We start from the raw sequence: 18,779 nt of genomic DNA, 5'->3' as shown, positions 1-18,779 counted from the left end.
CACTGCAATGCGGATGACACACAGCTGTACATTTCAATGAAACATGGTGAAGCCCCAAAATTGAACTTGCTAGAAGAATGTGTTTCAGACATAAGGAAGTGGATGGCTGCAAACTTTCTACTTTTAAACTCGGACAAAACAGAGATGCTTGTTCTAGGTCCCAAGAAACAAAGAGATCTTCTGTTGAATCTGACAATTAATCTTAATGGTTGTACAGTCGTCTCAAATAAAACTGAAGGACCTCGGCGTTACTCTGGACCCTGATCTCTCTTTTGAAGAACATATCAAGACCATTTCAAGGACAGCTTTTTTCCATCTACGTAACATTGCAAAAATCAGAAACTTTCTGTCCAAAAATGATGCAGAAAAATTAATCCATGTTTTTGTCACTTCTAGGTTAGACTACTAATGCTCTACTTTCCGGCTACCCGGATAATGCACTAAATAAACTTCAGTTAGTGCTAAATACGGCTGCTAGAATCCTGACTAGAACCAAAAAATTTGATCATATTACTCCAGTGCTAGCCTCTCTACACTGGCTTCCTGTCAAAGCAAGGGCTGATTTCAAGGTTTTACTGCTAACCTACAAAGCATTACATGGGCTTGCTCCTACCTATCTCTCTGATTTGGTCCTGCCGTACATACCTACACGTACGCTACGGTCACAAGGCGCAGGCCTCCTAATTGTCCCTAGAATTTCTAAGCAAACAGCTGGAGGCAGGACTTTCTCCTATAGAGCTCCATTTTTATGGAACGGTCTGCCTACCCATGTCAGAGACGCAAACTCGGTCTCAACCTTTAAGTCTCTACTGAAGACTCATCTCTTCAGTGGGTCATATGATTGAGTGTAGTCTGGCCCAGGAGTGGGAGGGTGAACGGAAAGGCTCTGGAGCAACGAACCGCCCTTGCTGTCTCTGCCTGGCCGGTTCCCCTCTTTCCACTGGGATTCTCTGCCTCTAACCCTATTACAGGGGCTGAGTCACTGGCTTACTGGGGCTCTCGCATGCCGTGCCTGGAGGGGGTGCGTCACCTGAGTGGGTTGAGTCACTGATGTGGTCATCCTGTCTGGGTTGGCGCCCCCCCCCTTGGGTTGTGCCGTGCCGGAGGTCTTTGTGGGCTGTGCTCAGCCTTGTCTCAGGATGGTAAGTTGGTGGTTGAAGATATCCCTCTAGTGGGATATCTGTGCTTTGGCAAAGTGGGTGGGGTTATATCCTTCCTGTTTGGCCCTGTCCGGGGGTGTCCTCGGATGAGGCCACAGTGTCTCCTGACCCCTCCTGTCTCAGCCTCCAGTATTTATGCTGCAGTAGTTTATGTGTCGGGGGGCTAGGGTCAGTTTGTTATATCTGGAGTACTTCTCCTGTCCTATTCGGTGTCCTGTGTGAATCTAAGTGTGCGTTCTCTAATTCTCTCCTTCTCTCTTTCTCTCTCTCGGAGGACCTGAGCCCTAGGACCATGCCCCAGGACTACCTGACATGATGACTCCTTGCTGTCACCAGTCCACCTGGCCGTGCTGCTGCTCCAGTTTCAACTGTTCTGCCTTATTATTATTCGACCATGCTGGTCATTTATGAACATTTGAACATCTTGGCCATGTTCTGTTATAATCTCCACCCGGCACAGCCAGAAGAGGACTGGCCATCCCACATATGCTCTCTCTAATTCTCTCTTTCTTTCTCTCTCTCGGTGGACCTGAGCATTAGGACCATGCCCCAGGAATACCTGACATGATGACTCCTTGCTGTCACCAGTCCACCTGGCCGTGCTGCTGCTCCAGTTTCAACTGTTCTGCCTTATTATTATTCGACCATGCTGGTCATTTATGAACATTTGAACATCTTGACCATGTTCTGTTATAATCTCCACCCGGCACAGCCAGAAGAGGACTGGCAACCCCACATAGCCTGGTTCCTCTCTAGGTTTCTTCCTAGGTTTTGGCCTTTCTAGGGAGTTTTTCCTAGCCACCGTGCTTCTACACCTGCATTGCTTGCTGTTTGGTGTTTTAGGCTGGGTTTCTGTACAGCACTTTGAGATATCAGCTGATGTACGAAGGGCTATATAAATACATTTGATTTGATTTGATGATATCAAGCTTTATTAGTCCAGTAGATATATAGTATAGTAATGTGACATAGGACCCATAGAGAGGAAGGTCAACAATCCTGAGGAAGTCCCTTTACAATATTATATTATGTTGCTATGTGAATGATTATAGTTTTTATGGTAGGCCTACATGTATCAAGGGGTTGAGACTGAACTTTGGACTCATAAAAGGCCATTCAGAATGATAATAGTGTTTGACTTTAGAAAATGGTGTTACATTTGGAGAATCTGGGTTAACATATCTATATACTCAAGGTTTGTGTTCATATTTGTTCTGCTGTGGATCCATTTCATTTGAATGATCTCATATTCAAACAGATTTAGTTCCTACTGTATCTTTAATTCTTTGTTTATCAGACAGTCACCAACAAGTTGTTCTGGTCTTACCTGTTTCTCAGTCCTCTCTGCTGCAGCTGACACTGTATCATGGCCTTTATGTTCATCCATCACACACAGCAGACAGATACACTGCTGATCGGTACGACAGTAAACCTCCAGCAGTTTGTCATGATGAGAGCAGATCTTCTCCTGTAGTTGTGCCGTGGCTTTGACCAGCTTGTGCTTCTTGAAAGCAGGAGATGCATAGTGAGGTTGGAGGTGAGTCTCACAGTAAGAGGCCAGACACGCCAGACAGGACATGAGGGCTTTCTGCTTTCTGGTACCAGTGCAGACATCACACACCACATCTCCAGGTCCAGCATAGCACAGAGCAGGAGGGGGAGCAGCCTGGAGTCCTGTCTTCCTCAGTTTCTCAACCACCTCAACCAACATGTTATTTTTCATCAGCGTAGGCCTTGTAGTGAAGGTATGTCTGCACTGAGGACAGCTATAGACCCCTTTCAGAACATCCTGATCCCAGCAGCCCTCAATACAGCTCCTACAGTAACTGTGTCCACAGGGAATAGTGACCGGCTCCTTCAGTAGATCCAGACAGACAGAACAACAGAACTGGTCCTGGTCCAGCAGAACTCCCTGTTGAGCCATTTGGACGGTTGTTCACTCTCACACAGACAGTCGACATAGAGGCACAGATCAGTTTCGTTTACACAGAAGAGAGTTTGTGAAGGGGAGGGACTTCCTGGTTCTGCCAGAGGGCTGGGGTTAGAGGGAGGGAAGGAGTGAGGGAGGGAGAGAGGGAGGGGTTAGAGGAAGGGAGAGAGAGAACGAAAACTTCAGGCAAAGTTGAGAAGGCCTTAGTTTCTAGGTTAGGAGCCTTAATATGGAATAAATTAAATAGAGTGGTTAGAATATATATAAAGGGTAACAGTTTCTATGAAGTACATATCTATAATGCTTTTAATGAATGTTGTAAAGTCTTAAACTGATGTGCTGTGATACTAACTATAAGCGTCCATAATAACTCAGGAAATATAAAGTAAGGATTTCTACATGTATGATATACTGTATGTAATGATATGTCTCTGTCTTCTAGATGGTGTTCTATACTGTATGTAATGATATGTCTCTGTCTTCTAGATGGTGTTCTATACTGTATGTAATGATATGTCTTCTAGATGGTGTTCTATACTGTATGTAATGATATGTCTACTAGATGGTGTTCTATACTGTATGTAATGATATGTCTTCTAGATGGTGTTCTATAGTGTATTTAATGATATGTCTCTGTCTTCTAGATGGTGTTCCATACTGTATGTAATGATATGTCTCTGTCTTCTAGATGGTGTTATATACTGTATGTAATGATATGTCTTCTAGATGGTGTTCTATACTGTATGTAATGATTTGTCTTCTAGATGGTGTTCTATACTGTATGTAATGATATGTCTTCTAGTAGTGTGGGGGCTGTGCTTTGGCAAAGTGGGTGGGGTTATATCCTGCCTGTTTGGCCCTGTCCGGGGGTGTCGTCGGACGGGGCCACAGCGTCTCCTGACCCCTCCTGTCTCAGCCTCCAGTATTTATGCTGCAGTAGTTTATGTGTCGGGAGGCTAGGGTCAGTCTGATATGTGCTGTGTGAATTCAAGTATTCTCTCTCTCTCTCTCTCTCTCTCTCTCTCTCTCTCGCTCTCTCTCTCTCTCTCTCTCTCTCTCTCTCTGTTTATATAAACCAATGTTTATATTCCAGTACAAATGAGCTAGCAGCAGCAAGCTAGCAAGCTAAATAGGGCAAATGAGCTAGCAACAGCAAGCTAGCGAGCTAAATAGGGCAAATGAGCTAGCAACAGCAATCTAGCTAGCTAAATAGGACAAATGAGCTAGCAACAGCAAGCTAGCGAGCTACATAGGACAAATGAGCTAGCAACAGCAATCTAGCTAGCTAAATAGGACAAATGAGCTAGCAACAGCAAGCTAGCGAGCTAAATAGGACAAATGAGCTAGCAACAGCAAGCTAGCGAGCTAAATAGGACAAATGAGCTAGCAACAGCAAGCTAGCGAGCTAAATAGGACAAATGAGCTTGCAACAGCAAGCTAGCGAGCTAAATAGGACAAATGAGCTAGCAACAGCAAGCTAGCGAGCTAAATATCCATGAATGTTTCATGTGTTTCTACCTGTTCCCAAATTAATTTAGTTTTTTTAAGAGTTCGTTTTGATATTTCAGCCTGCATGTCCTGATCATGTCTGGTGTAGACAGCATGTCAGGCATACGGTTATTAGTGTGGTTATGTTTAAAATCACGTTTTAAGAAGAGAAATTGTAGAATTAGGCTGTGGTAACTAGTGACGACCCAGCTCAGCTGATGCTGCCAATGAATCTGTGGTGCTGTCACTAAATCACTGAAGCTGGAGACTCGTATCTCCCTCACTAACTTTAAGCATCAGCTATCAGAGCAGCTTACAGATCATTGCACCTGTACATAGTCCATCTGTAAATAGCCCATCCAACTCCCTCATCCCCATTTTGTTATTTATTTTATTTATATGTATTTTTCTTCCTTCTCCTTTGCACCCCAGTATCTCTACTTGCACATTAATCTTCTGTAATTATTTTGCCACTACGACCTATTTATTTCCTTACCTCCCTAATCTTACTTAATTTGCACACACTGTATATAGACTTTTCTGTTGTGTTATTGACTTGGTTCAAATATTAACACACATTCAGTTAATGGCTTAGTGATAACGGTAGTTGAACAGTTGGGTGTGTACTGCCTGGAATAATGAGCCTGTACACCCAGTAGAACCAGGAATGAAGAATGGTAGTGTAAACTGTAACTGTGCTGTAAAGCTATGAGCCAACTGGCTCTGATGCTCTGTACACCCAGTAGGACCAGGAATGAAGAATGGTAGTGTAAACTGTAACTGTGCTGTAAAGCTATGAGCCAACTGGCTCTGATGCTCTGTACACCCAGTAGAACCAGGAATGAAGAATGGTAGTGTAAACTGTAACTGTGCTATGAGCCAACTGGCTCTGATGCTCTGTACACCCAGTAGAACCAGGAATGAAGAATGGTAGTGTAAACTGTAACTGTGCTATGAGCCAACTGGCTCTGATGCTCTGTACACCCAGTAGGACCAGGAATGAAGAATGGTAGTGTAAACTGTAACTGTGCTATGAGCCAACTGGCTCTGATGCTCTGTACACCCAGTAGGACCAGGAATGAAGAATGGTAGTGTAAACTGTAACTGTAAACCTATGAGCCAACTGGCTCTGATGCTCTGTTTCCTAGGTTGAAGAATGTATGGTTTTCTAGCCTTTAACTCACTGGCTATCAGACTGGGGGTTTTAGTGTGTAAATAAAGAACTTGAAGTAGAAGCTAAGACAAGACCGGAAGCAAAGAAACCATTGTCCAATCAGAGAGACAGGAGGCAAAGAAACCATCGTCCAATCAGAGAGACAGGAGGCAAAGAAACAATCGTCCAATCAGAGAGACAGGAGGCAAAGAAACCATCGTCCAATCAGAGAGACAGGAGGCAAAGAAACCATCGTCCAATCAGAGAGACAGGAGGCAAAGAAACCATCGTCCAATCAGAGAGACAGGAGGCAAAGAAACCATTGTCCAATCAGAGAGACAGGAGGCAAAGAAACCATCGTCCAATCAGAGTTATCCGTTCACAAAAGAGAAAAGGTGAGAACAACTCAACCTGGAATCCTCGTCTGGGTCCCTCTGGGGACTCTATGGCTTCAGAATCTACTAGATGGTGAGTTATAAGACTCATTTATAGTTAGTGTTATTGTCTTTAGATATTTTAAATAATCTGTGTCTTGAATGCCACGTCTTGAGTAGATATCCACAGTTACATAATTAGTATCTTATATAATGTGATAGAAAACCACAACAGGTTCTGAGTGGAAGTTCAGTTTGAAAATCTTTATCGATATACAAATGTTCACATGCAATGGTCCTGAGTGTTACAACAGTTTTCTCTCTCAGACGTGTCTGGTGCCGAACATGGAGATCTTCCTACCCAGGGCCAATCCCTCAGTGATGCCAACCTGATGTTTGAGGTTGGAGTTACACATCTATTAGCCTGGTCCCAGATCAGTTTGGGATGTCCTACTGACAACGACCATCAAGGTCAGCAAGAAAACACAAACAGGTCTGGGACCAGGCTACACTTTAATGGGCATGTTGTCAAACTCTTTGTTTTTCCCTTCTAACCCACATCAGATCACTCCTAATCTTCTTTCTTATACATATTATATTATCTACCCATATTTCACTGATCGTTAGTTTCTTTCCTCTCCGTACAGTTCTTGTTGGGTGGAGTAGAGATCGACAAAGACAACAACATCATCTTGCTGGACCTGGAGATGGCATCTATGAGGCAGGGACGGGCCTTCCTGGCTCGCATCAACGACAACATCCCCAAGACCCTCTCTTCCATGGAGCAGATGGTGAAGGACCTGGAGGACCAGAGAGGGGGCTCTCCCTCTGGCTGCACCCCGCTTTGAGAGCCTCATCCTGGGCATAGTCTACTCTGCCCACCAGGCCAAGCTCCAGGAGAGAGAGGAGGACCAGGAGAAATGGGGAGAGGTGCTGAAACGTTTAGCTAATGTTACAGTCAACGAGCTGCGTAGACCGGAAGACATCACAACATTTACTTAGATTTGAATACAGACTGTTCATTAGCCTGGTCCCAGATCTGTTTGTGCTGTACTACAAAATACCAGTTGGTTAGATCGGAGTTGGCAAGGCAGCACAAACTGACCTGGGACCAGGCTAACTATTCATCAGTTTAAGGGACCAGGCTAACTATTCATCAGTTTAAGGGACCAGGCTAACTATTCATCAGTTTAAGGGACCAGGCTAACTATTCATCAGTTTAAGGTACCAGGCTAACTATTCATCAGTTTAAGGGACCAGGCTAACTCTTCATCAGTTTAAGGGACCAGGCTAACTATTCATCAGTTTAAGGGACCAGGCTAACTATTCATCAGTTTAAGGGACCAGGCTAACTATTCATCAGTTTAAGGGACCAGGCTAACTATTTGTCAGTTTAAGGTACCAGGCTAACTATTCATCAGTTTAAGGTACCAGGCTAACTATTCGTCAGTTTAAGGTACCAGGCTAACTATTCATCAGTTTAAGGTACCAGGCTAACTATTCATCAGTTTAAGGTACCAGGTTAACTATTCATCAGTTTAAGGTACCAGGCTAACTATTCATCAGTTTAAGGTACCAGGCTAACTATTCATCAGTTTAAGGTACCAGGCTAACTATTCATCAGTTTAAGGTACCAGGCTAAATATTCATCAGTTTAAGGGACCAGGCTAACTATTCATCAGTTAAAGGGACCAGGCTAACTATTCATCAGTTTAAGGTACCAGGCTAACTATTCATCAGTTTAAGGTACCAGGCTAACTATTCATCAGTTTAAGGTACCAGGTTAACTATTCATCAGTTTAAGGTACCAGGCTAACTATTCATCAGTTTAAGGTACCAGGTTAACTATTCATCAGTTTAAGGTACCAGGTTAACTATTCATCAGTTTAAGGTACCAGGCTAACTATTCATCAGTTTAAGGTACCAGGCTAACTATTCATCAGTTTAAGGTACCAGGCTAACTATTCATCAGTTTAAGGGACCAGGCTAACTATTCATCAGTTTAAGGTACCAGGCTAACTATTCATCAGTTTAAGGTGAAGAATAAATACACAATCAAGTTCAAGCTCAAAATGAAATGTTTTAATAAAGTATGAACTGTTTATAAAACGTAACAATTTATCACCAGAAACAGAGGTTTATAAAACATCTGAAACACAAGATATGTGTTGTCAGACATATTTGAAACATCTGTGGATGTTGTGTTGTGTGGAGTCAAAGTCACGATTGAAACATCTGTGGATGTTGTGTTGTGTGGAGTCAAAGCCACGATTGAAACATCTGTGGATGTTGTGTTGTGTGGAGTCAAAGCCACGATTGAAACATCTGTGGATGTTGTGTTGTGTGGAGTCAAAGTCACGATTGTTCCTGTTTATAACAAAGGGAATGGAACATTTTCAATAAAACACATGATTTGAACAAGACAAAGGTAACAGATTACAAATGCAGACAGGAAAATGACTAAATAAAATAAACACTTGAGTAAATGATACACAGTAAATTGAAAGTAGGTGCTTCCACACAGGTGTGGTTCCTGAGGTAATTAAGAAATTAACATCCCATCATGCTTAGGGTCAGGTAAAAAAAAAATATGCCGAGTTGCCCATTATGGCTAGAAGAAGAGATCTCAGTGACTGAAAGAGGGCTTTCAAAGGAACATAGAGGATGTGTCTCAGTCACCAGATCTCAGTGACTGAAAGAGGGCTCTCAGAGGAACATAGAGGATGTGTCTCAGTCACCAGATCTCAGTGACTGAAAGAGGGCTCTCCAAAGAACATAGAGGATGTGTCTCAGTCACCAGATCTCAGTGACTGAAAGAGGGCTCTCAAAGGAACATAGAGGATGTGTATCAGTCACCAGATCTCAGTGACTGAAAGAGGGCTCTCCAAAGAACATAGAGGATGTGTCTCAGTCACCAGATCTCAGTGACTGAAAGAGGGCTCTCAAAGGAACATAGAGGATGTGTATCAGTCAACCCAATTGAACACTCTTGGGAGATTCTGGAGCGCCGCCTGAGACAGTGTTTTTCCACCACCATCAACAAAACACCAAATGATGTAATTTCTGGTGGAAGAATGGTGTCGCGTCCCTCCAATAGAGTTCCAGACACTTGTAGAATCTATACCAAGGAGCATTGAATCTGTTCTGGTTGGTTGGTGGTGGTCCAACACCCTATTAAAACACTGTATGTTGGTGTTTCCTTTATTTTGGTAGTTACTTGTCTATGACATTGTCGGGTAACTACCAAAATAAAGGAAACACACAATAAACCTATCTCTTTCTCCCTGATTATTTATTTGGACCCTTCTGTGTCCCTGGATGTTCTGATTCTGGTCCCCGAGGACGAAGACAGCTTCTTCTTCAGCTTCCCAATGTCGTCCTCATCCTCTCCCCCCCGCCCCTCCCCCCCTCCGAGTCTCCCCTCTTCTCCTCCGCTGGTCTCGACCTCTGCCAACCTGGACTCCTGCTTCCTGTTGTAGCTCTCCTCTCTGCTGCTTACCAGCCAATGTCTCCCCTCTGTTCCACACTAGGATGTTCACTCCTGTGGTTGGAACACAAAAGCCTTATTGTCCTAAATGGAGCCCTATTCCCTATGTAGTGCACTACTTTAGACCAGAGCCCTATTCCCTATGTAGTGCACTACTTTAGACCAGAGCCCTATTCCCTATATAGTGCACTACTTTTAGACCAGGGCCCTATTCCCTATATAGTGCACTACTTTAGACCAGAGCCCTATTCCCTATATAGTACACTACTTTAGACCAGAGCCCTATTCCCTATATAGTGCACTACTTTAGACCAGAGCCCTATTCCCTATATAGTGCACTACTTTTAGACCAAGGCCCTATTCCCTATATAGTACACTACTTTAGACCAGAGCCCTATTCCCTATATAGTGCACTACTTTAGACCAGAGCCCTATTCCCTATATAGTGCACTACTTTTAGACCAAGGCCCTATTCCCTATATAGTGCACTACTTTAGACCAGAGCCCTATTCCCTATATAGTGCACTATTTTAGACCAGAGCCCTATTCCCTATATAGTGGACTACTATAGATCAGAGCCCTATTCCCTATATAGTGCACTACTTTAGACCAGAGCATTCTGCTGTTTGTAAATCAACTTCCTCTAGATGTAGGATATGTGTTCAGTGTAACAGAGGTAATATCACGTTGACATCACTGGAGAAGAATCTGTACTTACCTGATCTGTGGCCTCGCCTGGCTCCTCCCACAAGGAGGTGGAGCAACATGGGAGATAATGGGGGAGGGGTGATACCAGCCGCTCAACAACAGACCAACAGGCAGTTCTGGGAAACAGAAGGACATTTCTGAGAAGTCACACCCCTACCTTTGTCTTGACGTATCAATCATTGTTTGGTTATGTGCAAGCTATGGCATATAAATGCAGCATTCAGTGGGGTGAATGAACTCTGTTTGAGCTTTTCTCTGCATTCGTTTGAGGTCATCTGTTTACAACCTAACACCTTGCTTCAATGTATTGACTTTAATGCCTAAATGTTTTGATTCATCTTCACAATTAGAATAAAATGAACCTTGTTTTCACATTAAACATCAAGAAAAGGTTCTAATCTACCATCACATGATGATAAACACAAGCAGTTTCTGTAACAGCACCGTTTCTAGACAGACAACAGAGTAGGTTCATGATGATAAACACAAGCAGTAGCTGTAACAGCACCGTTTCTAGACAGACAACAGAGGAGGTTCATGATGACAAACACAAGCAGTTTCTGTAACAGCACCGTTTCTAGACAGACAACAGAGGAGGTTCATGATGACAAACACAAGCAGTTTCTGTAACAGCACCGTTTCTAGACAGACAACAGAGGAGGTTCATGATGACAAACACAAGCAGTTTCTGTAACAGCACCGTTTCTAGACAGACAACAGAGGAGGTTCATGATGATAAACACAAGCAGTATCTGTAACAGCACCGTTTCTAGACAGACAACAGAGGAGGTTCATGATGATAAACACAAGCAGAACAATGGTTCATTGGATCAGTCTTAAACTTTGCAAATACACTGCTGCCATTAAATGGCCAAAGTCTAAATTGTCTCAAACCTGAAATATTACATTCTGGCCCATCTCTTGTATTTCAAAGAGAGGAAGAAAAAACATATGTTTTGTTTGTATTATCTTTTACCAGATCTACTGTGTTATATTCTCCTACATTCATTTCACATTTCCACAAACCTGAAAACGTCATTTTAAATGGTATCAAGGAAATGCGTAGCCCTACTTCAGGTCCTGAGCTACCCGCAGTTAGATTTGGAAATGTCCTTAATAAGAGGGTATCAACATTTTCACAATTTCTCAGTATTATTCCAACCTCATAGAGTGGAAATATACACCAGTTATGCTAATTTGGACCACCCGGCTGCTGATGTCATGCTGTCTGTCATTTTTGTGTTTTATACTTTTTCAAAACGACAACTACAAGATTGATGTCAGACTACAAGTTCATGATGTCACTGTCTACAGACATGTCGATAAATGTAGTCTTGTCATCTTTTATTGTTTACTACACTACTGTACTCACACTGTTTACTACACTACAGTACTCACTGTTTAATACACTACTGTACTCACCCTGTTTACTACACTACTGTACTCACACTGTTTACTACACTACTGTACTCACTGTTTACTACACTACCGTACTCACACTGTTTACTACACTACTGTACTCACTGTTTACTACACTACTGTACTCACTGTTTACTACACTACCGTACTCACACTATTTACTACACTACTGTACTCACTCTGTTTACTACACTACTGTACTCACTCTGTTTACTACACTACCGTACTCACACTGTTTACTACACTACTGTACTCACACTGTTTACTACACTACTGTACTCACACTGTTTACTACACTACTGTACTCACTGTTTACTACACTACTGTACTCACTGTTTACTACACTACCGTACTCACACTGTTTACTACACTACTGTACTCACACTGTTTACTACACTACTGTACTCACACTGTTTACTACACTACTGTACTCACACTGTTTACTACACTACTGGACTCACACTGTTTACTACACTACTGGACTCACACTGTTTACTACACTACTGTACTCACTGTTTACTACACTACTGTACTCACCCTGTTTACTACACTACTGTACTCACTCTGTTTACTACACTGCTGTACTCACTCTGTTTACTACACTACTGTACTCACTCTGTTTACTACACCACTGTACTCACTCTGTTTACTACACTACTGTACTCACTCTGTTTACTACACCACTGTACTCACTCTGTTTAGTACACTAAAGTACTCACTCTGTTTAGTACACTACTGTACTCACTGTTTACTGCACTACAGTACTCACTGTTTACTACACTACAGTACTCACCCTGTTTAGTACACTACTGTACTCTGTTTAGTACACTAAAGTACTCACTCGGTTTAGTACACTACTGTACTCACTGTTTACTACACTACTGTACTCACTGTACTCACTGTTTACTACACTACTGTACTCACTCCGTTTACTACACTACTCTAAACTGTTTACTACACTACTGTACTCAGCCTGTTTACTACACTACTGTACTCAGTCTGTTTACTACACTACTGTACACACTGTTTACTACACTACTGTACTCACACTGTTTACTACACTACTGTACTCACCATGTTTACTACACTACTGTACTCACCCTGTTTACTACACTACTGTACTCACTCTGTTTACTACACTACCGTACTCACTGTGTTTACTACACTACTGTGCTCACACTGTTTACTACACTACTGTACTCACTCTGTTTACTACACTACAGTACTCACTCTGTTTACTACACTACTGTACTCACTCTGTTTACTACACTGCAGTACTCTCTGTTTACTACACTACTGTACTCACTCTGTTTACTACACCACAGTACTCACTCTGTTTAATACACTACCGTACTCACTCTGTTTAATACACTACTGTACTCACTCTGTTTAATAATACACTCCCGTACTCACTCTGTTTATTAATACACTACCGTACTCACTCTGTTTACTACACTACTGTACTCACTCTGTTTAATACACTACTGTACTCACTCTGTTTACTACACTCCCGTACTCACTCTGTTTAATACACTACCATAATCTGTTTACTACACTACCGTACTCACTCTGTTTACTACACTACCGTACTCACTCTGTTTAGTACACTACAGTACTTACCCTGTTTACTACACTTCTGTACTCACTCTGTTTACTACACTACAGTACTCACTCTGTTTAGCACAGTACAGTACTCACTCTGTTTACTACACTACTGTACTCACTCTGTTTAATAATACACTACTGTAATTCACTCTGTTTACTACACTGCCGTACTCACTCTGTTTACTACACTACTGTACTCACCCTGTTTACTACAATACAGTACTCACTCTGTTTACTCCACTACTGTACTCACTCTGTTTACTACACTACCGTACTCACTCTGTTTACTACACTACAGTACTCACTCTGTTTACTACACTACTGTACTGACTCTGTTTACTACACTACTGTACTTACTCTGTTTAGCACACTACTGTACTGACTCTGTTTACTACACTACTGTACTCACACTGTTTACTACACTACTGTACTCACTCTGTTTACTACACTACTGTACTCACTCTGTTTACTACACTACCGTACTCACACTGTTTACTACACTACCGTACTCACACTATTTACTACACTACTGTACTCACTCTGTTTAGTACACTACTGTACTCACTGTTTACTGCACTACTGTACTCACTCTGTTTACTACACTACCGTACTCACACTGTTTACTACACTACCGTACTCACACTATTTACTACACTACTGTACTCACTCTGTTTAGTACACTACTGTACTCACTGTTTACTGCACTACCGTACTCACACTGTTTACTACACTACCGTACTCACACTATTTACTACACTACTGTACTCACTCTGTTTAGTACACTACTGTACTCACTGTTTACTGCACTACTGTACTCACTCTGTTTACTACACTACCGTACTCACACTATTTACTACACTACTGTACTCACTCTGTTTAGTACACTACTGTACTCACTGTTTACTGCACTACAGTACTCACTGTTTACTACACTACTGTACTCACTCTGTTTAGTACACTAAAGTACTCACTCTGTTTAGTACACTACTGTACTCACTGTTTACTGCACTACAGTACTCACTGTTTACTACACTACAGTACTCACCCTGTTTAGTACACTACTGTACTCACTCTGTTTAGTACACTAAAGTACTCACTCTGTTTAGTACACTACTGTACTCACTGTTTACTACACTACTGTACTCACTGTACTCACTGTTTACTACACTGCTCTAAACTGTTTACTACACTACTGTACTCAGTCTGTTTACTACACTACTGTACACACTGTTTACTACACTACTGTACTCACACTGTTTACTACACTACTGTACTCACCATGTTTACTACACTACTGTACTCACCCTGTTTACTACACTACTGTACTCACTCTGTTTACTACACTACCGTACTCACTGTGTTTACTACACTACTGTACTCACACTGTTTACTACACTACTGTACTCACTCTGTTTACTACACTACAGTACTCACTCTGTTTACTACACTACTGTACTCACTCTGTTTACTACACTGCAGTACTCTCTGTTTACTACACTACTGTACTCACTCTGTTTACTACACCACAGTACTCACTCTGTTTAATACACTACCGTACTCACTCTGTTTAATACACTACTGTACTCACTCTGTTTAATAATACACTCCCGTACTCACTCTGTTTATTAATACACTACCGTACTCACTCTGTTTACTACACTACTGTACTCACTCTGTTTAATACACTACTGTACTCACTCTGTTTACTACACTCCCGTACTCACTCTGTTTAATACACTACCATAATCTGTTTACTACACTACCGTACTCACTCTGTTTACTACACTACCGTACTCACTCTGTTTAGTACACTACAGTACTCACCCTGTTTACTACACTTCTGTACTCACTCTGTTTACTACACTACAGTACTCACTCTGTTTAGCACAGTACAGTACTCACTCTGTTTACTACACTACTGTACTCACTCTGTTTAATAATACACTACTGTAATTCACTCTGTTTACTACACTGCCGTACTCACTCTGTTTACTACACTACCATACGCACCCTGTTTACTACACTACCGTCCTCACTCTGTTTACTACACTACTGTACTCACCCTGTTTACTACAATACAGTACTCACTCTGTTTACTCCACTACTGTACTCACTCTGTTTACTACACTACCGTACTCACTCTGTTTACTACACTACAGTACTCACTCTGTTTACTACACTACTGTACTGACTCTGTTTACTACACTACTGTACTTACTCTGTTTAGCACACTACTGTACTGACTCTGTTTACTACACTACAGTACTCACCCTGTTTACTACACTACCGTACTCACTCTGTTTACTACACTACAGTACTCACCCTGTTTACTACACTGCCGTACTCACTCTGTTTACTCCACTACTGTACTCACTCTGTTTAGCACTCACTCTGTTTACTACACTACTGTACTCACACTGTTTAGCACAGTACTGTACTCACTCTGTTTACTACACTACTGTACTCACTCTGTTTACTACACTACTGTACTTACTCTGTTTAGCACACTACTGTACTGACTCTGTTTACTACACTACAGTACTCACCCTGTTTACTACACTACCGTACTCACTCTGTTTACTACACTACAGTACTCACTCTGTTTACTACACTACTGTACTGACTCTGTTTACTACACTACTGTACTTACTCTGTTTAGCACACTACTGTACTCACTCTGTTTAGCACATGGCCTCACATGTGAATCCTTAAACAGATGGGTGGGGTCGATACTGAATGGAGGTAGACAAAGAAAAGCTCTCCAGTTGGTGTTCCAAAACATTCAAGGCCCATTACCTCAAAAGTGAGGTTACAAGTTTATCAACTTTCACAGCAGAATGACTTTCCCATTGTTCCTCAACTGTAGTGTTGATAATCCATTTTCTAGCTCTGAGTCTCTACTTATATCCAATGTAAAAAACACATTTTAAAATATTGATACATAAGATGGAATAGAGCCGGAAGGTCACAGTTGTCATCTCATTGTTACTTAGGGAGCTCGGTCTATTATATAGACAGTGGGTGAGTTCTCTCCTGGGTAGTTGCAAAAACTTCCAACATTCTTTGAAAACCCGGTTGGAAGATTCACGGAATCAGGAGGGAATAAGATAACTTTTTGGCGCCAACCTGTTACTCATTGACACTTTTTTTGATATTTTTATACGGGGAAATAAAACAAAAAATGAAGTTTGAAATGAGTGGGCTAATCCCCCTTTAGCCCCCTCGTGGCTCCAGGCCCGATTCAGATCTAGTGTGATTGAGGCAAAAATAGCAGCTTTAGCCAACTTTTTTGGCTAGCTCTGGCTCTAACAGCACACCAACTGCGGAAAGCCAGCCAAGTTAATTTACTTCTGTTGAAATCAAAGGCTACAAAACATTTTCATACACACAACAGTTGTTAGATAGCTGCTATGATGCTGCTATTGTCACAGCACTATTTACATCATCAGCAGACACTCTTATCCAGACTTCGGGTTAAGTGTCTTGTTTAAGGGCACATTGACAGACTTTTCACATCATTTGTTCGGGGATTAGATCCAGAGACCTTTCGTTTACTGTCCCAACGCTCTAGGCTACCTGCTAACCTATCTGACAGATAGCTAGAGGCGAAGGCTGGATGCTAGACCTGAACTGGCTGTGGTAGCTACTAGCTAGCTAGTTTATCCATTTAACTACAATACTGTACTCACCCTGTTTACTACACTACACTACCGTACTCACCCTGTTTACTACACTACCGTACTCACCCTGTTTACTACACTACTTTTCACATCATTTGTTCGAGGATTAGATCACCAGATTCTTTTGGAGAGATTGGAAACCCAAAATGGTCTACACGGACATGTTCTGGCCTGGTTTAGATCTTATCTGTCGGAAAGATATCAGTTTGTCTTTGTGAATGGTTTGTCCTCTGACAAATCAACTGTAAATTTCGGTGTTCCTCAAGGTTCCGTTTTAGGACCACTATTGTTTTCACTATATATTTTACCTCTTGGGGATGTTATTCGAAAACATAATGTTAACTTTCACTGCTATGCGGATGACACACAGCTGTACATTTCAATGAAACATGGTGAAGCCCCAAAATTGCCCTTGCTAGAAGCATGTGTTTCAGACATAAGGAAGTGGATGGCTGCAAACGTTCTACTTTTAAACTCGGACAAAACAGAGATGCTTGTTCTAGGTCCCAAGAAACAAAGAGATCTTCTGTTGAATCTGACAATTAATCTTAATGGTTGTACAGTCGTCTCAAATAAAACTGTGAAGGACCTCGGCGTTACTCTGGATCCTGATCTCTCTTTTGAAGAACATATCAAGACCATTTCGAGGACAGCTTTTTTCCATCTACGTAACATTGCAAAAATCAGAAACTTTCTGTCCAAAAATGATGCAGAAAAATTAATCCATGCTTTTGTCACTTCTAGGTTAGACTACTGCAATGCTCTACTTTCCGGCTACCCGGATAAAGCACTAAATAAACTTCAGTTAGTGCTAAATACGGCTGCTAGAATCCTGACTAGAACCCAAAAATTTGATCATATTACTCCAGTGCTAGCCTCTCTACACTGGCTTCCTGTCAAAGCAAGGGCTGATTTCAAGGTTTTACTGCTAACCTACAAAGCATTAAATGTGCTTGCTCCAACCTATATCTCTGATTTGGTCCTGCCGTACATACCTACACGTACGCTACGGTCACAAGACGCAGGCCTCCTAATTGTCCCTAGAATTTCTAAGCAAACAGCTGGAGGCAGGGCTTTCTCCTATAGAGCTCCATTTTTATGGAACGGTCTGCCTACCCATGTCAGAGACGCAAACTCGGTCTCAACCTTTAAGTCTTTACTGAAGACTCATCTCTTCAGTGGGTCATATGATTGAGTGTAGTCTGGCCCAGGAGTGGGAACGGAAAGGCTCTGGAGCAACGAACCGCCCTTGCTGTCTCAGCCTGGCCGGTTCCCCTCTTTCCACTGGGATTCTCTGCCTCTAACCCTATTACAGGGGCTGAGTCACTGGTTTACTGGGGCTCTCTCATGCCGTCCCTGGAGGGGGTGCGTCACCTGAGTGGGTTGATTCACTGTTGTGGTCATCCTGTCTGGGTTGGCGCCCCCCCCCTTGGGTTGTGCCGTGGCGGAGATCTTTGTGGGCTATACACAGCCTTGTCTCAGGATGGTAAGTTGGTGGTTGAAGATATCCCTCTAGTGGTGTGGGGGCTGTGCTTTGGCAAAGTTGGTGGGGTTATATCCTTCCTGTTTGGCCCTGTCCGGGGGTGTCCTCGGATGGGGCCACAGTGTCTCCTGACCCCTCCTGTCTCAGCCTCCAGTATTTATGCTGCAGTAGTTTGTGTCGGGGGGCTAGGGTCAGTTTGTTATACTTCTCCTGTCCTATTCGGTGTCCTGTGTGAATCTAAGTGTGCGTTCTCTAATTCTCTCCTTCTCTCTTTCTTTCTCTCTCTCTCGGA

At 42.3% G+C, this 18,779-nt stretch overlaps 2 protein-coding genes across 2 annotated transcripts in view; one reads left to right on the top strand and one right to left on the bottom strand.

Moving 5' to 3' along the window:
* Nucleotides 1-3,115, bottom strand: part of LOC118947089 (tripartite motif-containing protein 16-like) — a 33,809-nt gene extending 30,694 nt beyond the window's left edge. The window contains exon 1 of the mRNA XM_036972223.1: nucleotides 2,488-3,115. Coding sequence (XP_036828118.1) covers nucleotides 2,488-3,084 — 597 coding nt within the window. The 5' untranslated portion in view covers nucleotides 3,085-3,115. The remainder of the gene's footprint in view (nucleotides 1-2,487) is intronic.
* Nucleotides 1-18,779, top strand: part of LOC118936624 (E3 ubiquitin/ISG15 ligase TRIM25-like) — a 109,910-nt gene that overhangs the window by 13,540 nt on the left and 77,591 nt on the right. The gene's annotated exons all lie outside the window — the stretch shown is intronic.

This window comes from Oncorhynchus mykiss, unplaced genomic scaffold (genome assembly GCF_013265735.2).
Source record: "Oncorhynchus mykiss isolate Arlee unplaced genomic scaffold, USDA_OmykA_1.1 un_scaffold_121, whole genome shotgun sequence".
NCBI classification, from domain to species: domain Eukaryota; kingdom Metazoa; phylum Chordata; class Actinopteri; order Salmoniformes; family Salmonidae; genus Oncorhynchus; species Oncorhynchus mykiss.
Note: the sequence above shows the minus strand (reverse complement) of the source record. Positions and strands in the feature narration are given on the sequence as shown.